Genomic DNA, 16,853 nt, shown 5'->3' with positions numbered 1-16,853 from the left:
CACTGGCGAAAGCACCAGAGAGAGTGAACGGTGGTCGAACCAAGTAAAAAATAATACACAGTGCCTGACGAAGAGCGTGCAGGGAGAGTCTGAAGCACTGAGAGGTGTATGAGGCACGCTATTAATACGAAAAAATCTTTTTGAATATACCCGAACCCCCGAGTCTAAGCCCTCAAGTCCTCTGGGGCGAGACGAAGCGAGGCGGGAGGTGATGGAGACTTCACCGGCGAAGGGGAAACCGCAGGGTCGGCTGCTGGTGTCCACGACTCTCGATGCGAAAGATGAACTGGAGGAGGTAGGGCAAGACGACAGTCAAGAGTGCAGCTAGCTTGCTGGCTTAATCACCCTTTCTCAGTTTCCTGAATACGAAATCATATCAACGAATACAAAGACACGGAACCATTTTATAGAAGGAAGGTTGCATGTTGAAAGCTAGCTAGCTAACGTGCATTGGCCAGGTTTCTGGTCGTAGATATGTAATGCATTTATTAGCCTGGTTCTTGCACGTTTATACAGCACGTTAGCTTTTATTTACGTGGTTGAACACTGACGTTATTTCACCAGAACTTCACGTAGCATAGCATGCTATCCGGGTCGCAAGTAAACATATGGACGAGACACGAACCAACGCACATGCGCAATGATCCTCGTTCCCATGTCAATACAGATAATTATCTTTCTATCTTGTGACACAGACTCGTTCATAGATCCGTTTCATCACAATCTTCCACTCCTCTTCGTGAAGAGTTGTGGCTCTGCACTGTTTTGTTCCACCCTGTCTTTTCTCTTGATAGTTCTTGTCTGTCACATGTCACTTTTCTATGTCACAGATTTGCATATTCATATCTACTGCGTGAATACATGGCTAAGATTGATGGGTCTGTGTCTGTTCAGTGATGTTGAGTGTGTAATTTGTGTGTGTGTGTTAGTGTATGAATGACACATCCTTACATTCTCCTCTTTGTCTGCCCAGCGTTTGGAGAGGTGTGTGGGGATCGTCACCGCGTTAACCGTTGGCCTTTCAGAACGAGAGGCCAATGACGCCATCACCGCCAATGTGAGTCCCCGTGATGATGTCACCTGCAGTGGCTTTAGCTGTCAGGAAGTAGACAGGAAGTAGAGTTTGTTGTCTCCGTAGTTGATGTTGGTTTGGATGGAGGCTGAATGACTATATCCACTGCCTACATCTGGAAAGTTGTAAAAAACGGTCTTGTTCTATTCCTTCCATCTTCGACCTCTTCTTCTCGCTCGTCTTCCTTCTATTTCCGCCTCCTAATCCTTCCTCTCTCCTCCGACTCCCCCTCTCCTCCCACTTCCTCCTCCCTCCTCTCCTTCTCCTCCCTTCTCTACTCTTACCTCTCCTCTCGCCTGCTCCTCCTCCCTTTTCCTCTTCTCCCTATCCTCTTGCTCCGTCCTCCTTCTTCCTTCAATCCTCCTTTCCTTTCGTCTCTTTCCCTGTCTCCTCCTACCTCTCTCCTCCTCCCTGTCCTCCTCCTACCTCTCTCCTCCTCCCTGTCTCCTCGTACCTCTCTCCTCCTACCTCTCTCCTCCTCCTGTCCTCCCTGTCTCCTGCAGGTGTGTAAGGGTCCCCAGCAGCATGAGGAGGTGTGTCTGGGTCTCTTCGCTCTGCTGCTCACAGAGCCGTCCCAGGCCCAGAGGGTAGGAGCCTGTCCTCAGTACCATCCACAGCATTATCATCACTCTCACTACCATCACTCTCCCTACCATCTACAGCATTATCATCACTCTCACTACCATCTACAGCATTATCATCACTCTCACTTCCATCTACAGCATTATCATCCCTCTCACTACCATCTACAGCATTGTCATCAGTCATTATCATCACTCTCACTACCATCACTCTCCCTACCATCTACAGCATTATCATCACTCTCACTACCATCTACAGCATTATCGTCACTCTCACTAACATCACTCACTACCATCTACAACATTATTATCAATCTCACTACCATCTACAGCATTATCATCACTCTCACTATAATCTACTCAATATTGTTATTCTCATTATCATCTACTCAGTACCATTACTCTCATTATCATCACTCTCATTATTATCTTTTTCATTATCATAACTGTCATTGAAATCACTTATCATCACTCTCATTATCATCACTCATTATGATCACTCTCATTATAGTTTGCCTTGTCTGTCTGTCCAGTGTTACTGAGGCCTTGTTTGTCTGTCCAGTGTTACTGAGGCCTGTCTGTCTATCCAGTGTTACTGAGGCCTGTCTGTCTATCCAGTGTTACTGACCTGTCTGTCTGTCCGTCCAGTGTTACAGAGACCTGACGCTGGTCAACAGAGATGGGATGAGCGTGATCCTGGTGAAAATCAACCAGATTCTCATGGAGAAGTTCCTCAAGCTGCAGGACGTCTGCCGCACTCAGGTGATACACCAAGCCCATCGTTAGCATAGACGCTAATGTTCTCTAAATACTCAGGACCAAGTTATCTTAGACGCTCATGTTGCAACACGTAGTTAATACACCTAGGCCAACATCAGCTTACATTTACATTTATTCATTTAGCAGACGCTTTTATCCAAAGCGACTTCCAAGAGAGAGCTTTACAAAGTGCATAGGTCACTGATCATAACAACAAGATAGCCACAAAACATTGCGAGTAGCCAAAACATGAAGCACACATTGTGAACAACCAAAGTAAGTGCCAAAGGGAAGAACCATAAGAGCATGTAGTTAAACAAGTTACAATTTAAACAACATGAACTGCTATAAGTGCAAGTGTACCTGTGGCAAAAACAAGCAACAATATATCACAGCGAGTACAATTTTAAAAAAATCAGTTACCACTAACCACAAGAGCAACAAGTCTCTGCTAGCATCTAACAAGCATTAGATGCTAATGTTGTGTAATTGACGTGTTCTCTCTCCCTCCCTTCCCTCCTCTAGTTGGTGTGGCTAGTGCGGGAGCTGGTGAAGACAGGTGTGATCGGAGCAGACGGAGTGCTCATGACGCTGATGAAGCAAATAGCAGGTCAGCCAGTCAACCAATCAGTGAACCAGACAGTCAGTCACTCAGCTTGCCAGGGAACCAGTTGGTCAGTCAGTTGGTCAGTCATCCAGCCAACAACAATCATTCAGTAAGCTAGTGACCCAGTCAACTAGCCAGTCAGTTAGTCAGTCAGTCAGTCAACCTGACTGTTGGCTAGGCATCCATTCTCCAAGATAGACAACTGGTCAGCCACTAGGCTAGTGAGCCAGTCATGAAGTCAGTCAGTTGATCAACCAGCCAGTCTGCCAATCAGAACTAGGCTTCTGCTGTATCTAATAAATTAATCTCCAATAATGTGATCAATCAATCACCTTATGTGTGTGTGTAGGTGGAGACATCACTCCCAAGAACATTTGGCTAGCTGAAAATGTTCTGGAAATCCTGGTGGATCAAAAGTGAGTCTACTGTTCTATTACCTGTGTCTGGTGGAGGGTGAGCATAGTTAATATGTGCTTTTGAATGTTACGTTTGAATGTTACTTTCCTTTTCTTAACTCTCTGCCACTTTTCCTTCCGTCTGCACTGCCTCCCTCCCTCCTCTTTTACCACCCACCCACCCCTCTCCCCGTCTCCCTTTCCCTCCTTCCCATACAACTTCCCATCCCGCCCCTCAGGGAGTGGGTGTTGAAGAGCGGGATGCTGATAGCCATGTCCGTCTACACGTACCTGCGCCTCATCGTCGACCACGGAACCCCCGGCCTGCTCACCCTGAGACAGAAGGAGGTGGACTACTGCATCAGCATGCTGAGAGACAAGGTGGGGAGGGGAGGGACGGAGGGAGGGGGAGGGAGGGGGGGATGTGGACTACTGCATCAGCATGCTGAGAGAAAGGTGGGGAGGGGGAGGGAGGGAGGGAGGGAGGGGGGGAGGGGGGGAGGGGGGGATGTGGACTACTGCATCAGCATGCTGAGAGAAAGGTGGGGAGGGGGAGGGAGGGAGGGAGGTAGGGAGAGGAGGAGAGGGGGAGGGGGGGGGAGGGGATGTGGACTACACTCTGTTACTGAATTAATTATTTGTTATTAAAAGGAAGCATCCTCTACTCTTCCTCTTCCTCTCCCCTTCAATGCCCCCCCTCCCTCCTTCTTCCTCCATCTCCTCACCTCTCCCCCCCCCTCTCCCTCTAGTTCATGGAATGTGTAATCATCGGCAGAGACTTGGTGAGGCTGTTGCAGATCGTTGCTAGGATACCAGAGATGGACCTGCTGTGGAGAGATCTGCTCCACACCCCCCAGAACCTCAGCCCCCAGTACACTGGTACTGTGTGTGTGTGTGTGTGTGTGTGTGTGTGTGTGTGTGTGTGTGTGTGTAAAGACACTGACAGAGACAGACAGACCCTGTTGTAACACTCCTTTCTCTCCTCCAGGTCTTCTTCAGTTGCTAACAGCCAGGACTTCTAGAAAGTTCCTTGCGTGTCGTCTGACTCCAGACATGGAGACCAAGCTGCTCTTCATGACCTCCAGGGTACACGCACACACCCTCACACAGACACCCTGACACAGACATACACTCACATTAATTTACTCACTTCCTCACACTCTCACACACAATTACAACACTCATACTTTCCCTCACTTTTTTTTTAACTTTATTCACATACCCCCCAGGTGAGGTTTGGCCAGCAGAAACGCTATCAGGATTGGTTCCAGAGACAGTACTTATCCACGGCCGAGAGCCAATCACTGCGTTGCGATCTCATTCGCTACATCTGCGGCGTGGTCCATCCGTCCAATGAGGTGTTGAGCTCTGACATCCTGCCACGCTGGGCTATCATTGGCTGGTTGCTCACAACCTGCACGGTAAGGGGCGGGGCTTGTGACCTATGTTGTTGTCGTCAACCTCGTGCATACAACTTATCCTGTACACTTAGTGTCCCAATACCCATACTACCATACTATTTAGTATGCCAGAACAATATTTTGAATGTCCCAAGTAGTGCTGTCAGTTAAACGCGTTATTAACGGCGTTAATGCAAACCCATTTTAAGAAGTACTTTTTTTATCGCAAGATTAACATTCTTTTTGGCCTGGCAAACTATGTAGTTTTTTTCACATGCTGTTGCAACAACTACTGATGTTAGAAAAACTACAACACCACACCGGATCTAGCTACACCGGAAACAAAACAACAGGCACGCCGCACACACTTGTTTGGGCTTGCGAGCCGGCTAAAGAGTAGTAGGCTAACGTTACGTTTTGAGTGGCTAGCGAGCGCGAGATGCCGAAATGGATGCCAATAAGATTCTGAATGGAAAGTTTACTTTTAAAAAGTGGCCAAATGGTTCCATTGACAAGACCAAAGTAATCAATTAGAATAGATGAAAATGTGCGATTAATTGCGAGTTAACTATGACATTAATCGCGATTAAATATTTTAATCGTTTGACAGCACTAGTCCCAAGACATAGTGTCATCATCATCATGTGTGGCTGGTTACCACAATGCCAAAAATACCAGTATGCCCTACAACAGACACTACAACAGACATTACAAGAGATATAACACACAGAGCAGAGCTCTGGTTGCCCTACAACAGTATGCCCATCTCTGGTCAGCTTTGTGCTACAAACTGTGAAAGGGGCAATCAAATTCAATGATGAAGTAGTGTGTCCCAATTGCTTGCATGCTGCCTGCAACAGTAGGTACTTTGTAAGGGCAGCTGCAGAACGTGCTAAAAGAATAAGGATGCGATTTCAGAAGCAGGGCAGGTCTAACCACATTCTCTCTCCCTCCCTCTCTCTCCCCCTCCCTCCCTCTCCTCCTATCCAGTCTAATGTTGCTGCCTCTAATGCGAAGCTGGCTCTGTTCTATGACTGGCTCTTCTTCAGCCCAGAGAAAGACAGCATCATGAACATAGGTGAGACTACAGTGTCACGACCATAACACCAACGTCACAACAATATCACTGGAACATCACTACCACGGCTACAACATCACTACAATATGACAAGAACAACTCAATGGCCTCACCAAAAAATCACTGTAGTACAACAATGATATAACATAAATACACAATATTACTGGAAATGACTATCATATTATAACTAGTATGCATAACCCCTCCCTCCAGAGCCTGCTATCTTGGTAATGCACCACTCTATGAAGCCTCATCCAGCCATCACTGCTACTCTGCTGGACTTTATGTGTCGGGTAAGACGCACACACACGCATACACACTAGATTAATTTGCCTTCAAAGATTTTACTCTCCTCTCTCTCTCTACCCCCTTCCTCCTCCCTCTCTTTCTCTCTATCTCCCGCTCTCCCCTACTCTTTCTCACTCTCTCTCTGTACTCCCTCCTTCTCTGTCCTGCCTCATCTCTCCATTTCTCCCCCCCCCTCTCTCTCTCCCCAGATCATCCCTCACTTCTTCCCTCCTCTGGAGGTGCAGGTGCGACAGGGAGTCTTCAACTCGCTCAACTTCATCATGGAGAAGAGAGTGTTGGCGTAAGTTACACACACACACCCTGGCACGTCCTTAGGGAAATACATTAAAAGGCTTTTATTGTTGTTGCAGTTGTTCTTTAATCATTTATTACCTGTCCTCTTTTCCTCTCCTCCTCTCCTCTACATTCTCCTCTACCTTCTCCTCTACTCTCTCCTCCTCCTCTACTCTACCTCCTCCTCTCCTCTACCTCCTCCTCTCCTCTACCCTCTCCTCCTCCTCTCCTCTACCATCTCCTCTACTCTCTCCTCCTCCTCTCTCTCCTCCTCCTCTACTCTACCTCCTCCTCTCCTCTACCTCCTCCTCTCCTCTACCCTCTCCTCCTCCTCTCCTCTACCATCTCCTCTACTCTCTCCTCTACTCTTTCCTCCTCCTCTCCTCTACCTTCTTCTCTCCTCTACCTTCTTCTCTCCTCTACTCTCTCCTCCTCTACTCTCTCCTCCTCTCCTCCAGTCATCTAGCTCCTCTGTTTGATAATCCTAAACTGGACCGGGAGCTTCGCTCCATGCTGAGAGAACGCTTCCCTGAGTTCTGCAGCTCACCCTCGCCCCCGACAGAAGGTACACACACATATACACACGCATATATACACGCGCATATACACACATTCACACACATGTACACACACAACCACATATACACACAGACCCAGCAGAGACACATTCGTACACAGTCCCATTGAACAATTCAAAAACATGCACACACACATCTGCAGATTGAGACTGTAGCAGGTCACATAATGAGCGCAATGTGCCTTTTATCCTCGGCAGTTAAAATGGAGGAGTCAGTTTCCCTGGAGATGGACAACCACGTGCTCGACAAGGAGGACGGTTGCTATGACAACACGGAGGCGGCCTTTAGTGACGATGAGGAAGAAATCAGCAACAAAGGTACTACTTTACCCACAACCCCCATTTTCAGTTAAAGCTGCAATAGGTGACATCATGAGAAACAGCACCCCCAGTTCTTGTCTGAACTTCCGTGCTTTCCTCCTGCTCAAGTTTGATTGACAGTGGTTTCACAAAATAAATCAAGGAAGGAAGGCCTGCCTCGCTGAAGGCGATTAGCTGGAACAGAATTGCTGGAACATTATTGGCTGGAAAGTAGCGGGCCACTCTGAAATTGCACTGGCACTGAGCTGTCTATGTTGCTAAACAACTCTCCGAGGGCCTCATTAGGTTACACAACATGTTGTGTAAGCTAAGACTAAATGTTAGTCTTAGAGACTAAATGTTTTTTGACAGAAATAATTTGACTACTTTTCTTTAAAGGAAGCACTTTAGGAACTAAATGGTCATGAATGTTCTGCAATAGTTTGATAGAATGTTGTAAATAGACCAATTCTTTAGACTTCATAACGAATATTGTGTTGATTGGCTGAACTATTTCTCGGACCTTTGACCCTGCAGGTAAAAAGCGAGAGTTCAGGTTCCATCCTATCAAAGAGGCCATAATAGAGGAGCCTGTTGACATCACGCCTTATTTGGACCAATTGGACGACACAATGAAGGAGAAGGTGTTGCAGCTGCAGAAAGGAAGGTCAGTGGACATGCATATTTCTTTCTATACACTCACACACACACAGAGAGACACTCACACAGTCCAGATGAATGATGGTGATCCTCTCCCCCCAGTGACACTGAGACTCAGTGTGAGGTGATGCAGGAGATCGTGGACCTGATCCTGGAGGTGAGAGATGTTACTACTCACTATGTTCATACTCACAGCCATCACTCACATTCAGTCATCAAGTCTTAAATAGTATGAGAGATGATCGTTAATACACCAGTAAAGGACGATGATTCATATTCATGTAACATGTAAACGAATATGAACAGGATGATTCTGATGGTGCTAGTTGCTTCTTCATCCTATGTTTCTGTGTCTTTCCATCTCTCCCACTATCTCACCCTTCCTCTTCTATCCCCTCTGTCTTTCTCCCATCCCTCTCTCGCCCCTCTCTCTCTCTCACCTGTTCGTCCCTCCCTCTCTATCTTCTCTCCCCCCCCAGGAGGACTTTGACTCAGAGCAGATGTCCACACTGGCCTCCTGTCTGGCTGATCTCTTCAAGAGTCACTTCAGGGGGGACGTTCTGCCTGACGAGATCACTGAGGAGTACGTGTGTGTGTGTGTGTGTGTGGGGGGGGGGGGTTGTGTGTGTGGGGGTTTGGGTGTGTCTCTGTGTGTGGGGGGGTGGGTGTGTGTGAGTGTGTGTGTGTGTGTGAGCTGAATATGGAGAAGGTGTCGACATCCTTAAAGTAACTTACTAAACTTTTTGTGTGTGTGTGTGCAGGTCCCTGGATGAGTCTGTGTGTAAGCCCGTGTGTCTGGTGTTCAGGAACCTGTGTCAGATGCAGGAGGAGAACACGCGCTTCTCTGTGCTGCTGGACATGCTGTCGGAGCTGTACCAGAAACAGCCCAAGATAGGCTATCATCTGCTCTACTACCTCAAGGCCAGGTACACACACACACACACATTCATGCTCAACATTACTCTAGCAATAATACTCCACCATTACTGTAATACTGCAACATTACATCTACAATACTCCAGCTGTAACCCCTCCCCCCCCCCCCTCCCCCCCCTCAGTAAAGCGGCTCTGGGGAAGATGAGTCTGTATGAGTCGTTTGCCCAGGCCACAGCTCTGGGAGACCTGCACACCTGCCTGATGATGGACATGAAGGCCTGTCAGGAGGACGACGTCAGGCTGCTCTGCTACCTCACACCCTCCATCTACTCTGAGGTACACACACACACACCCTCCATCTACTCTGAGGTACACACACACACACCCTCCATCTACTCTGAGGTACACACACACACACACACCCTCCATCTACTCTGAGGTACACACACACACCCCCCCTCCATCTACTCTGAGGTACACAGACACACACCCTCCATCTACTCTGAGCTACACACACTCCATGTGATGTTGCTCTTGTTGTGTTTCCAGTTCCCAGATGAGACACTGCGCAGTGGAGAGTTGCTGAACATGATCGTAGCTGTCATCGACTCCACACAGGTACCACGCACACACACACTCACACTCACACACACACACACACTGCGACACATGTTGTTGTTGTTGTTGACAGCGTGTTGTTGTTGTCCCAGCTGCAGGAGCTGATGTGTCACGTGATGATGGGGAACCTGGTCATGTTCCGCAAGGACTCTGTCCTCAACATCCTGAGTTAGTAACACTTGCACACTCAATATGCACACTTGTACACACACACTTAGACAATCACACACACACACACACACTTACACTCATACTTATACACTCATAAGACACATACACACACACACAAACTCACACACGTGCTCACATTCTCACACACACATGAACACACTCACAATATCTCCCACAGGTAGGCTGTATGATAAGGACGTATGATCCTGTATAATGCTGTGTGTGTGTGTGTGTCTACAGTTCAGTCTCTCGACTGGGAGACGTTTGAACAGTACAGCACCTGGCAGCTGTTCCTGGCTCACAGCATCCCTCTAGAGACCATCATCCCCATCCTGCAGCACCTCAAATACAAAGGTACGCACACGCACATGCTGATACAAACACACGCACACACAGGAAATGATCCACCATATGATCTGTTGGAGGAACCTGTGTGAGAAATGCAAGGATTTACCGCGTGTCTGTTTGTCTGCATAACCAGTAGTACTACAATCCTCAGTCGTCCTAGATGGAGCCTGACTGGTAATTATTTCTGTTTTGCCGTTAAGTGAATTCATCCTTCCTCTTCTCTCCCTTTCTCCCCCCTCCACTCTCTCTCCCCCCTCTCTCTCTCTCTATCCAGAACACCCGGAGGCTCTGTCCTGTCTGCTGCTACAACTGAGGAGGGAGAGGTAGGTGGACGACATCACATCATCACACGATGACATCATGACCGGGTGGAGCCCAGCCAGTCCATTCTCCACCATCTGTTTGCACTCTCTGATCTTCCCCTCTTCTCTCCTACTCCATCTGTTCACTGTCTCCTCTCCTACCCTCCTCTCTCTCCTTCACTCCCTCCTTCTCCTCCCCTCTCCTCTCTGCTCCTCCCTTACTTTCCTTTTCTCTTCTCTTCTCTCTCTCCTCTCCTTCTTTCCTCCACCCAGACCCAGTGAGGAGATGGTGAAGATGGTCCTGAGCAGGCCGTGCCACCCGGAGGACCAGTTCACCACCAGCATCCTGCGCCACTGGGCGGCCAAGCACGACGACGTGCTGGGGGAGCACATCAAGGCCCTGCTCATCAAGAACAACAACCTGCCCCGCAAACGCCAGAGGTAGGAACACGCCCTACCCTGCTAACACCACACCCTGCCCTGCTAACACCACACCACACCCTGCCCTGCTAACACCACACCCTGCCCTGCTAACACCACACCCTGCCCTGCTAACACCACACCCTGCCCTGCTAACACCACACCCTGCCCTGCTAACACCACACCCTGCCCTGCTAACACCACACCCTGCCCTGCTAACACCACACCCTACCCTGCTAACACCACACCCTGCCCTGCTAACACCACACCCTACCCTGCTAACACCACACCCTACCCTGCTAACACCACGCCCTGCCCTGCTAACACCACGCCCTGCCCTGCTAACACCACACCCTGCTAACACCACACCACACCCTGCTAACACCACACCCTGCCCTGCTAACACCACACCCTGCCCTGCTAACACCACACCCTACCCTGCTAACACCACACCCTGCCCTGCTAACACCACACCCTACCCTGCTAACACCACACCCTGCCCTGCTAACACCACACCCTGCCCTGCTAACACCACACCCTGCCCTGCTAACACCACGCCCTGCCCTGCTAACACCACGCCCTGCCCTGCTAACACCACGCCCTGCCCTGCTAACACCACGCCCTGCCCTGCTAACACCACGCCCTGCCCTGCTAACACCACACCCTGCCCTGCTAACACCATGCCCACTAGCCATGTTTCAGAGTTTGGGGGGGTCGGAGGAAGGAGCGAGTCAGAATCAGAAAGAATCAGAATCAGAAAGGGATTTATTCGCCATGAAAGTTTGCACAGACAAGGAATTTGCTTTGGCAGGAAGGTGCATACAATAAACATATACCTAAAATTTAAATATGTGGACTAACTATACTAAGGGTACATAAACTAGCAGTACTAAGTGGGATAAATATAAGTTGCCGTAAATTACAATATAAAAATACAAAAATACAAATATTACAAAAAATACAAATGTACAAGATACCATGTTGTGGTGCAGTGCAAAAGCAGTGTGTTTTAAGCAATAAGTCATTTGAGTCAGTGTGGTCCCTTGGCCTTGTTGAAGAGGCCAACAGCGGAAGGGAAGAAACTGTTTTTGTGGCGTGAGGTATTGGTCCTGATAGACCGCAGCCTTCTGCCGGAGGGGAGTGACTGAAACAGGGAGTGTCCAGGGTGGGAGGAGTCGGCCACAATCTTCCTCGCTCGCCTCAGGGTCCTCGAGGTGTGCAGGTCCTCGAGGGTAGGCAGATTGCAGCCAATCACCTTCTCAGCAGTACGGATGATACGCTGCAGTCTGCTCTTGTCCTTGGCAGTGGCAGCAGCGTACCAGACGGTGATGGAGGAGGTGAGGATGGACTCAATGATGGCTGAGTAGAAGTGCACCATCATTGTCTTTGGCAGGTTGAACTTCTTCAGCTGCCGAAGGAAGTACATCCTCTGTTGTGCTTTCTTGATGAGGGAGCTGATGTTCAGTTCCCACTTGAGGTCCTGGGAGAGGATAGTGCCCAGGAAGCGGAAGGACTCCACAGTGTTGACTGGGGAGTCACACAGGGTGATGGGGGTGAGTGGGGCTGTGTTCCTCCTGAAGTCCACAACCATCTCCACTGTCTTAAGAGCATTGAGCTCTAAGTTGTTCTGGCTGCACCAGGTCACCAGGTTGGCCGCTTCCCACCTATAATCAGACTCGTCTCCACCAGAGATGAGCCCAATAAGGGTGGTGTCGTCCGCAAACTTCAGGAGTTTGACGGACGGATGACTGGAGGTGCAACTGTTGGTGTACAGGGAGAAGAGCAGAGGAGAAAGGACGCAGCCCTGAGGTGATCCGGTGCTGATGGACCGGGAGTCAGAGACTTGTGTTCCCAGCTTAACGCACTGCTTCCTGTCAGACAGGAAGTCTGTGATCCACCTGCAGGTGGAATCAGGCACGTTCAGCTGGGAGAGCTTGTCCTGAAGCAGGGCGGGGATGATGGTGTTGAAGGCAGAGCTGAAGTCCACAAACAGGATCCTGGCATAGGATGCTGGGGAGTCCAGGTGCTGTAGGGTGAAGTGGAGGGCCATGTTAACTGCATCGTCCACAGACCTGTTGGCTCTGTAGGCAAACTGCAGGGGGTCCAGTAGAGGGTCAGTGATGGATACTGAATTAACAGACAAAACAAGACAAAAAAGAGCGCACCTAACGACCGAGGCAGCCATCATCGGCGCCATCTTGGATCTAGAGTGAAAGAATGGCTGTATGCTTATTAGGTTCTTTGTCGATTAATTTATTCATTCTGTATTCTTTTATTCTTGCTCTCCTCCCCCTTTCTCCCCCACCCCCTGTCTTCCCCCTCCCTTCCTCCTCCCCTCTCTCCAGTCTGCGCAGCTCCAGCAGCAAGCTGGCCCAGCTCACCCTGGAGCAGATCCTGGAACACATGGACAACCTGAGACTCAACCTGAGCAACACCAAGAACAGCTGTGAGACACAAACACTCTCACTGCTCTCACTAACACATGCTCTCTCACACACACACACACACGCTCTCTCACACAAATACACACGCACACTCTCTCTCACTAACACATGCTCTCTCACACACACACACACGCTCTCTCACACAAATACACACGCACACTCTCTCTCACTAACACATGCTCTCTCTCTCACACACACACACACTAACATGCTCACACACATGCTCTCTCACTAAAGGCCTTTATATGCTACTCCGTTTACGGATGGGCGGGCGGACGGATACGATGGACTCTTTTTCGTTTATGGTTCTCCGTAGGCTGTGGGTGCTGAAAACAATTCACCGCCAGAAGAGTAGGTGGCGCTGCACTGCGATGCTAGCTAGGTTATCGAAAAGTCGGAGCAAATTTACAAATTAGCCGTTTCATCAATAAAATAAGCACATTTTCAGCAACTACACTGCCCATTTCTCGTCACATTTAATTCAGATGTTGATTTACATGTACTGTTTAGCTGAAATATGAATTGTAAAACGTACAGCAATGGCGGTCAAAGGATTCTGTTCGTCTTGTTGGTCACGGCAACCCCGCCCCTGACGCAAGCAGTTCTTAATACGGACCAATCACAGCCAAGGGGGTTCCGTAACTATCCGAAATTAGGACGGATAGTTAGGAAATTGAGGAGGTGCACGTCGAGCTCTCCGTGGGCTCTCGGAGAGGGCGTTCCACGTAGACGAAGGCATTCCCATGTGTCCGTACCTTAAATCAGGGAGTCAGTTGGCTGAGCGGTGAGGGAGTCGGGCTAGTAATCCGAAGGTTGCCAGTTCGATTCCCGGTCAGGCCAACTGACGTTGTGTCCTTGGGCAAGGCACTTCACCCTACTTGCCTCGGGGGAATGTCCCTGTACTTACTGTAAGTCGCTCTGGATAAGAGCGTCTGCTAAATGACTAAATGTAAATGTTAATCGGCTTAAACACGTGCTCTCTCACACACACTCTCTCTCTCTCACTACCACATGCTCTCACACACACACACACTCTGACCAACACAATCTCTCTCTAACACACATTCATACCCACACTATAACAAACAAACACAAGTACACATGCAGACAGCACTCGCTCATTAACACACACATTCACACATCAAAAGACTGTATGGATTCTAACTTCCTGTGTGTGTGTTTCCAGTTTTCACCCAGACCCCCATCCTCCAAGCTCTGCAGCATGTACAGGCCAGCTGTGACGAGACACACAAGATGAGGTGAGACATGCATACACACACACCCCATCCATTTTTGAGCACACACACATCACACCCTGACACATTTGCTACATGCACACACATACAGCCTATCACATACATCGTTGCAATTAGTGTATCCCTTCCATCTCCCCGCCTACCAGATTCAGCGACCTGTTCTCATTGGCTGAGGAGTACGAGGAGGCGTCGTCCAAACCTCAGAAATCGCGTCGCAAGGCGCCTGCCACGTCGCCACGGTCACGCAAGGGGGCGGCCCCGCCCGCCAGCAACGAGGAGGAGAGCGCCTCCAGCACTGCCTCCGTACGTCACTTCCTGTTTACATCAAATTATTTTCCTGTTCCTTTCCTGATTGATGCATTGATCTTGACAAATGTATGGATCAATTCATGGATTTATTGATCAATATAAATATTGTTTGAGGTATTGACAGACTGATGCATGGTTTCATGTAATTGATTGATGTGTTGATTTATCTATTATTGATTGTTGAATTGTGTTTGTTCTTCAGGAAGAGGAAGACTCCAAGCCCAAACCTCCAAAGAGGAAGAGGAAAGGCTCGTCAGCCGTGGGCTCCGACAGCGACTGAGTGACACCCCAACCCACCAACCGCCACCCAGCTGCCATAGCGACCACTTTGAGAGACAGGACCATCAGCCAATCAGCTTCTCCAAACCACTGAGGAACTCCCGCCCCGCCAGAGTCGCCCTGGCTTATGGAGGGAAGGGCGGTAGTCCTCCACATGGACTCTCAACGCCATTGGCTGGAGCCATGGAGACACTCCACCCTCCCGCCCTGTTCTCACTGCTTATTGGCTGCTTTGCCTGTTGGTGTGACTTTATTGGTCGGGAGAGATGTCAGTGGTGGCACTGACAAACTGAACTGTTATCCTTGAGGAAGACCGGACTCCTCTAGACGTAGAATACGGGGGAAGATGTTGTCGCCCTCTCACGCCCGCTAGTGGCCTGCTCATCACACTGCACTTAGGAGACGGCGAGAAGTTTCACCATTCATGACCCAACAACCAACCAGCATCAAGACCTTGTCCCCCCACCACCCAGCCTAGTAGATTTTAACAGAAGAACAAACAACACTATTCCTGTTTATTTTCAAAGGTGTAAAAGATATTTCTGGAGTTACTAAGGAGATGAAGAGGATTCCTCCAATGCCCCGTGCCCAGCCCGCCCCCACCCAACTCCACAACTACCAATGATTGGTTGATAAGCTTAACTTTCCCGCCCCATCTCCCCCTTCCCGTTCTCTGATTGGCCAGACGTGAGACTGTAGACTCTCTTTGGATAATTTTAACCCCCCCCCCCTTCGTATGGTTGGAGTGTACAGAGGTGCAGGAATAAAGACTGTTGGACTCGAGGATTAGTTGCTGAACTTTTTAATGGAAATTTCTTTCTACTGACCTATTTTCATAAAAAAGATCATAACTATGTGAAATTATTATGATATTAATAAAAAAGGGCTTAAAAAGACACCTTTGTTGAGACGTTTTTGGAGAATTATAAGCAGACGGGAGTGGAATTTCTATGTCCAATGTCCAGGTTTGGTCAAGTGGCACTCCTTTCCTGAGATATATTGTGTGTGTATATTTGAGCACGAGGTGTCACTGTCCTGGCTGTGTGGCAGGTTCTGAATGGAGGGTCATTACTAATGACTCATTAGCCAGATGAGCTACACCTGGTGTGCTATGCTATAAACCCCTCCTGCCTTCCACAGTCTGGGGCTCTGGGGGAGATCCTGACCAGCAGCGGTTCGGTTCTTTGGTGTGTCACTCTTGAACATTGTCACACACATTACTGATGTACTGGTGGTTACACATTTTATCAATTGACTTAGAGCACACACACATCGCACCCTGACACACTTGCTATCAGTTGAGCTATTTTGAGCTATTAAATTAGTTTTCTTAGCAGCCTGCTCCTGTTGTCTTCATAGCTTGTCACAGTCTTTGAGCCAGGCGGTGACAATATGTACAGTAATAACTCCAACCCTAACTAACCTGATTCAATACACTTATAAGCTAAATAATAGCATTGAGTGTGCTCGATTAGCATTGGAGTAAAAACCTACAGGAATTTTTTAATTATTTAAATGTTGTATCTGAATGGATTTTTAACCCCTAATCCAAAACATAGATATTGTTGTTTTAGATCTCGAGTGCTTGTATTTGCCATCCATTTGATAGCTGGTAGGATAAGTGATTTAAGGGGAGGATAGGAGGAGGGGAGGGAATCGATCGAGGAGGAGGGGACAAGGAGGGGAGGTAAGACATTAGAGGGCAGAGTACACAGTACAGGTGATCCCTGTCCCACCTCAACACCCCAACCCAAACGCTCCTTGCTTTGAACTCTGACGTCACACTCTCTTGGACTTTGAAAATTCAATGTCTTGTAAC

General features: G+C 48.7%; 1 protein-coding gene across 2 annotated transcripts; it reads left to right on the top strand.

Annotated features, from left to right (window-relative positions):
* On the top strand, positions 1-15,922 carry ints3 (integrator complex subunit 3). 2 transcript variants are annotated; one of them, XM_067255537.1, is made up of 29 exons: positions 1-295; positions 974-1,057; positions 1,576-1,659; positions 2,302-2,415; positions 2,938-3,022; positions 3,369-3,435; positions 3,654-3,795; positions 4,164-4,293; positions 4,403-4,500; positions 4,644-4,835; positions 5,805-5,892; positions 6,106-6,185; positions 6,390-6,481; positions 6,933-7,039; positions 7,250-7,369; positions 7,889-8,018; positions 8,114-8,168; positions 8,491-8,594; positions 8,773-8,937; positions 9,070-9,223; positions 9,437-9,505; positions 9,604-9,673; positions 9,917-10,030; positions 10,299-10,347; positions 10,600-10,767; positions 13,092-13,192; positions 14,377-14,449; positions 14,593-14,749; positions 14,958-15,922. In XM_067255537.1, exons 1-29 carry the CDS (start codon positions 212-214, stop codon positions 15,033-15,035), a joined length of 3,054 nt encoding a protein of 1,017 aa, XP_067111638.1. In that variant the 5' UTR covers positions 1-211; the 3' UTR covers positions 15,036-15,922. The 2 variants fall into 2 exon arrangements, with proteins under 2 accessions (XP_067111638.1, XP_067111637.1); XM_067255536.1 differs by having other exon boundaries at positions 9,598-9,673.
* Positions 15,923-16,853: the final 931 nt, after the last annotated feature.

Source organism: Osmerus mordax, chromosome 18 (assembly GCF_038355195.1).
Source record: "Osmerus mordax isolate fOsmMor3 chromosome 18, fOsmMor3.pri, whole genome shotgun sequence".
In the NCBI taxonomy this organism is placed as follows: Eukaryota; Metazoa; Chordata; class Actinopteri; order Osmeriformes; family Osmeridae; genus Osmerus; species Osmerus mordax.
This window is presented reverse-complemented; position numbering and strand designations above follow the sequence as displayed.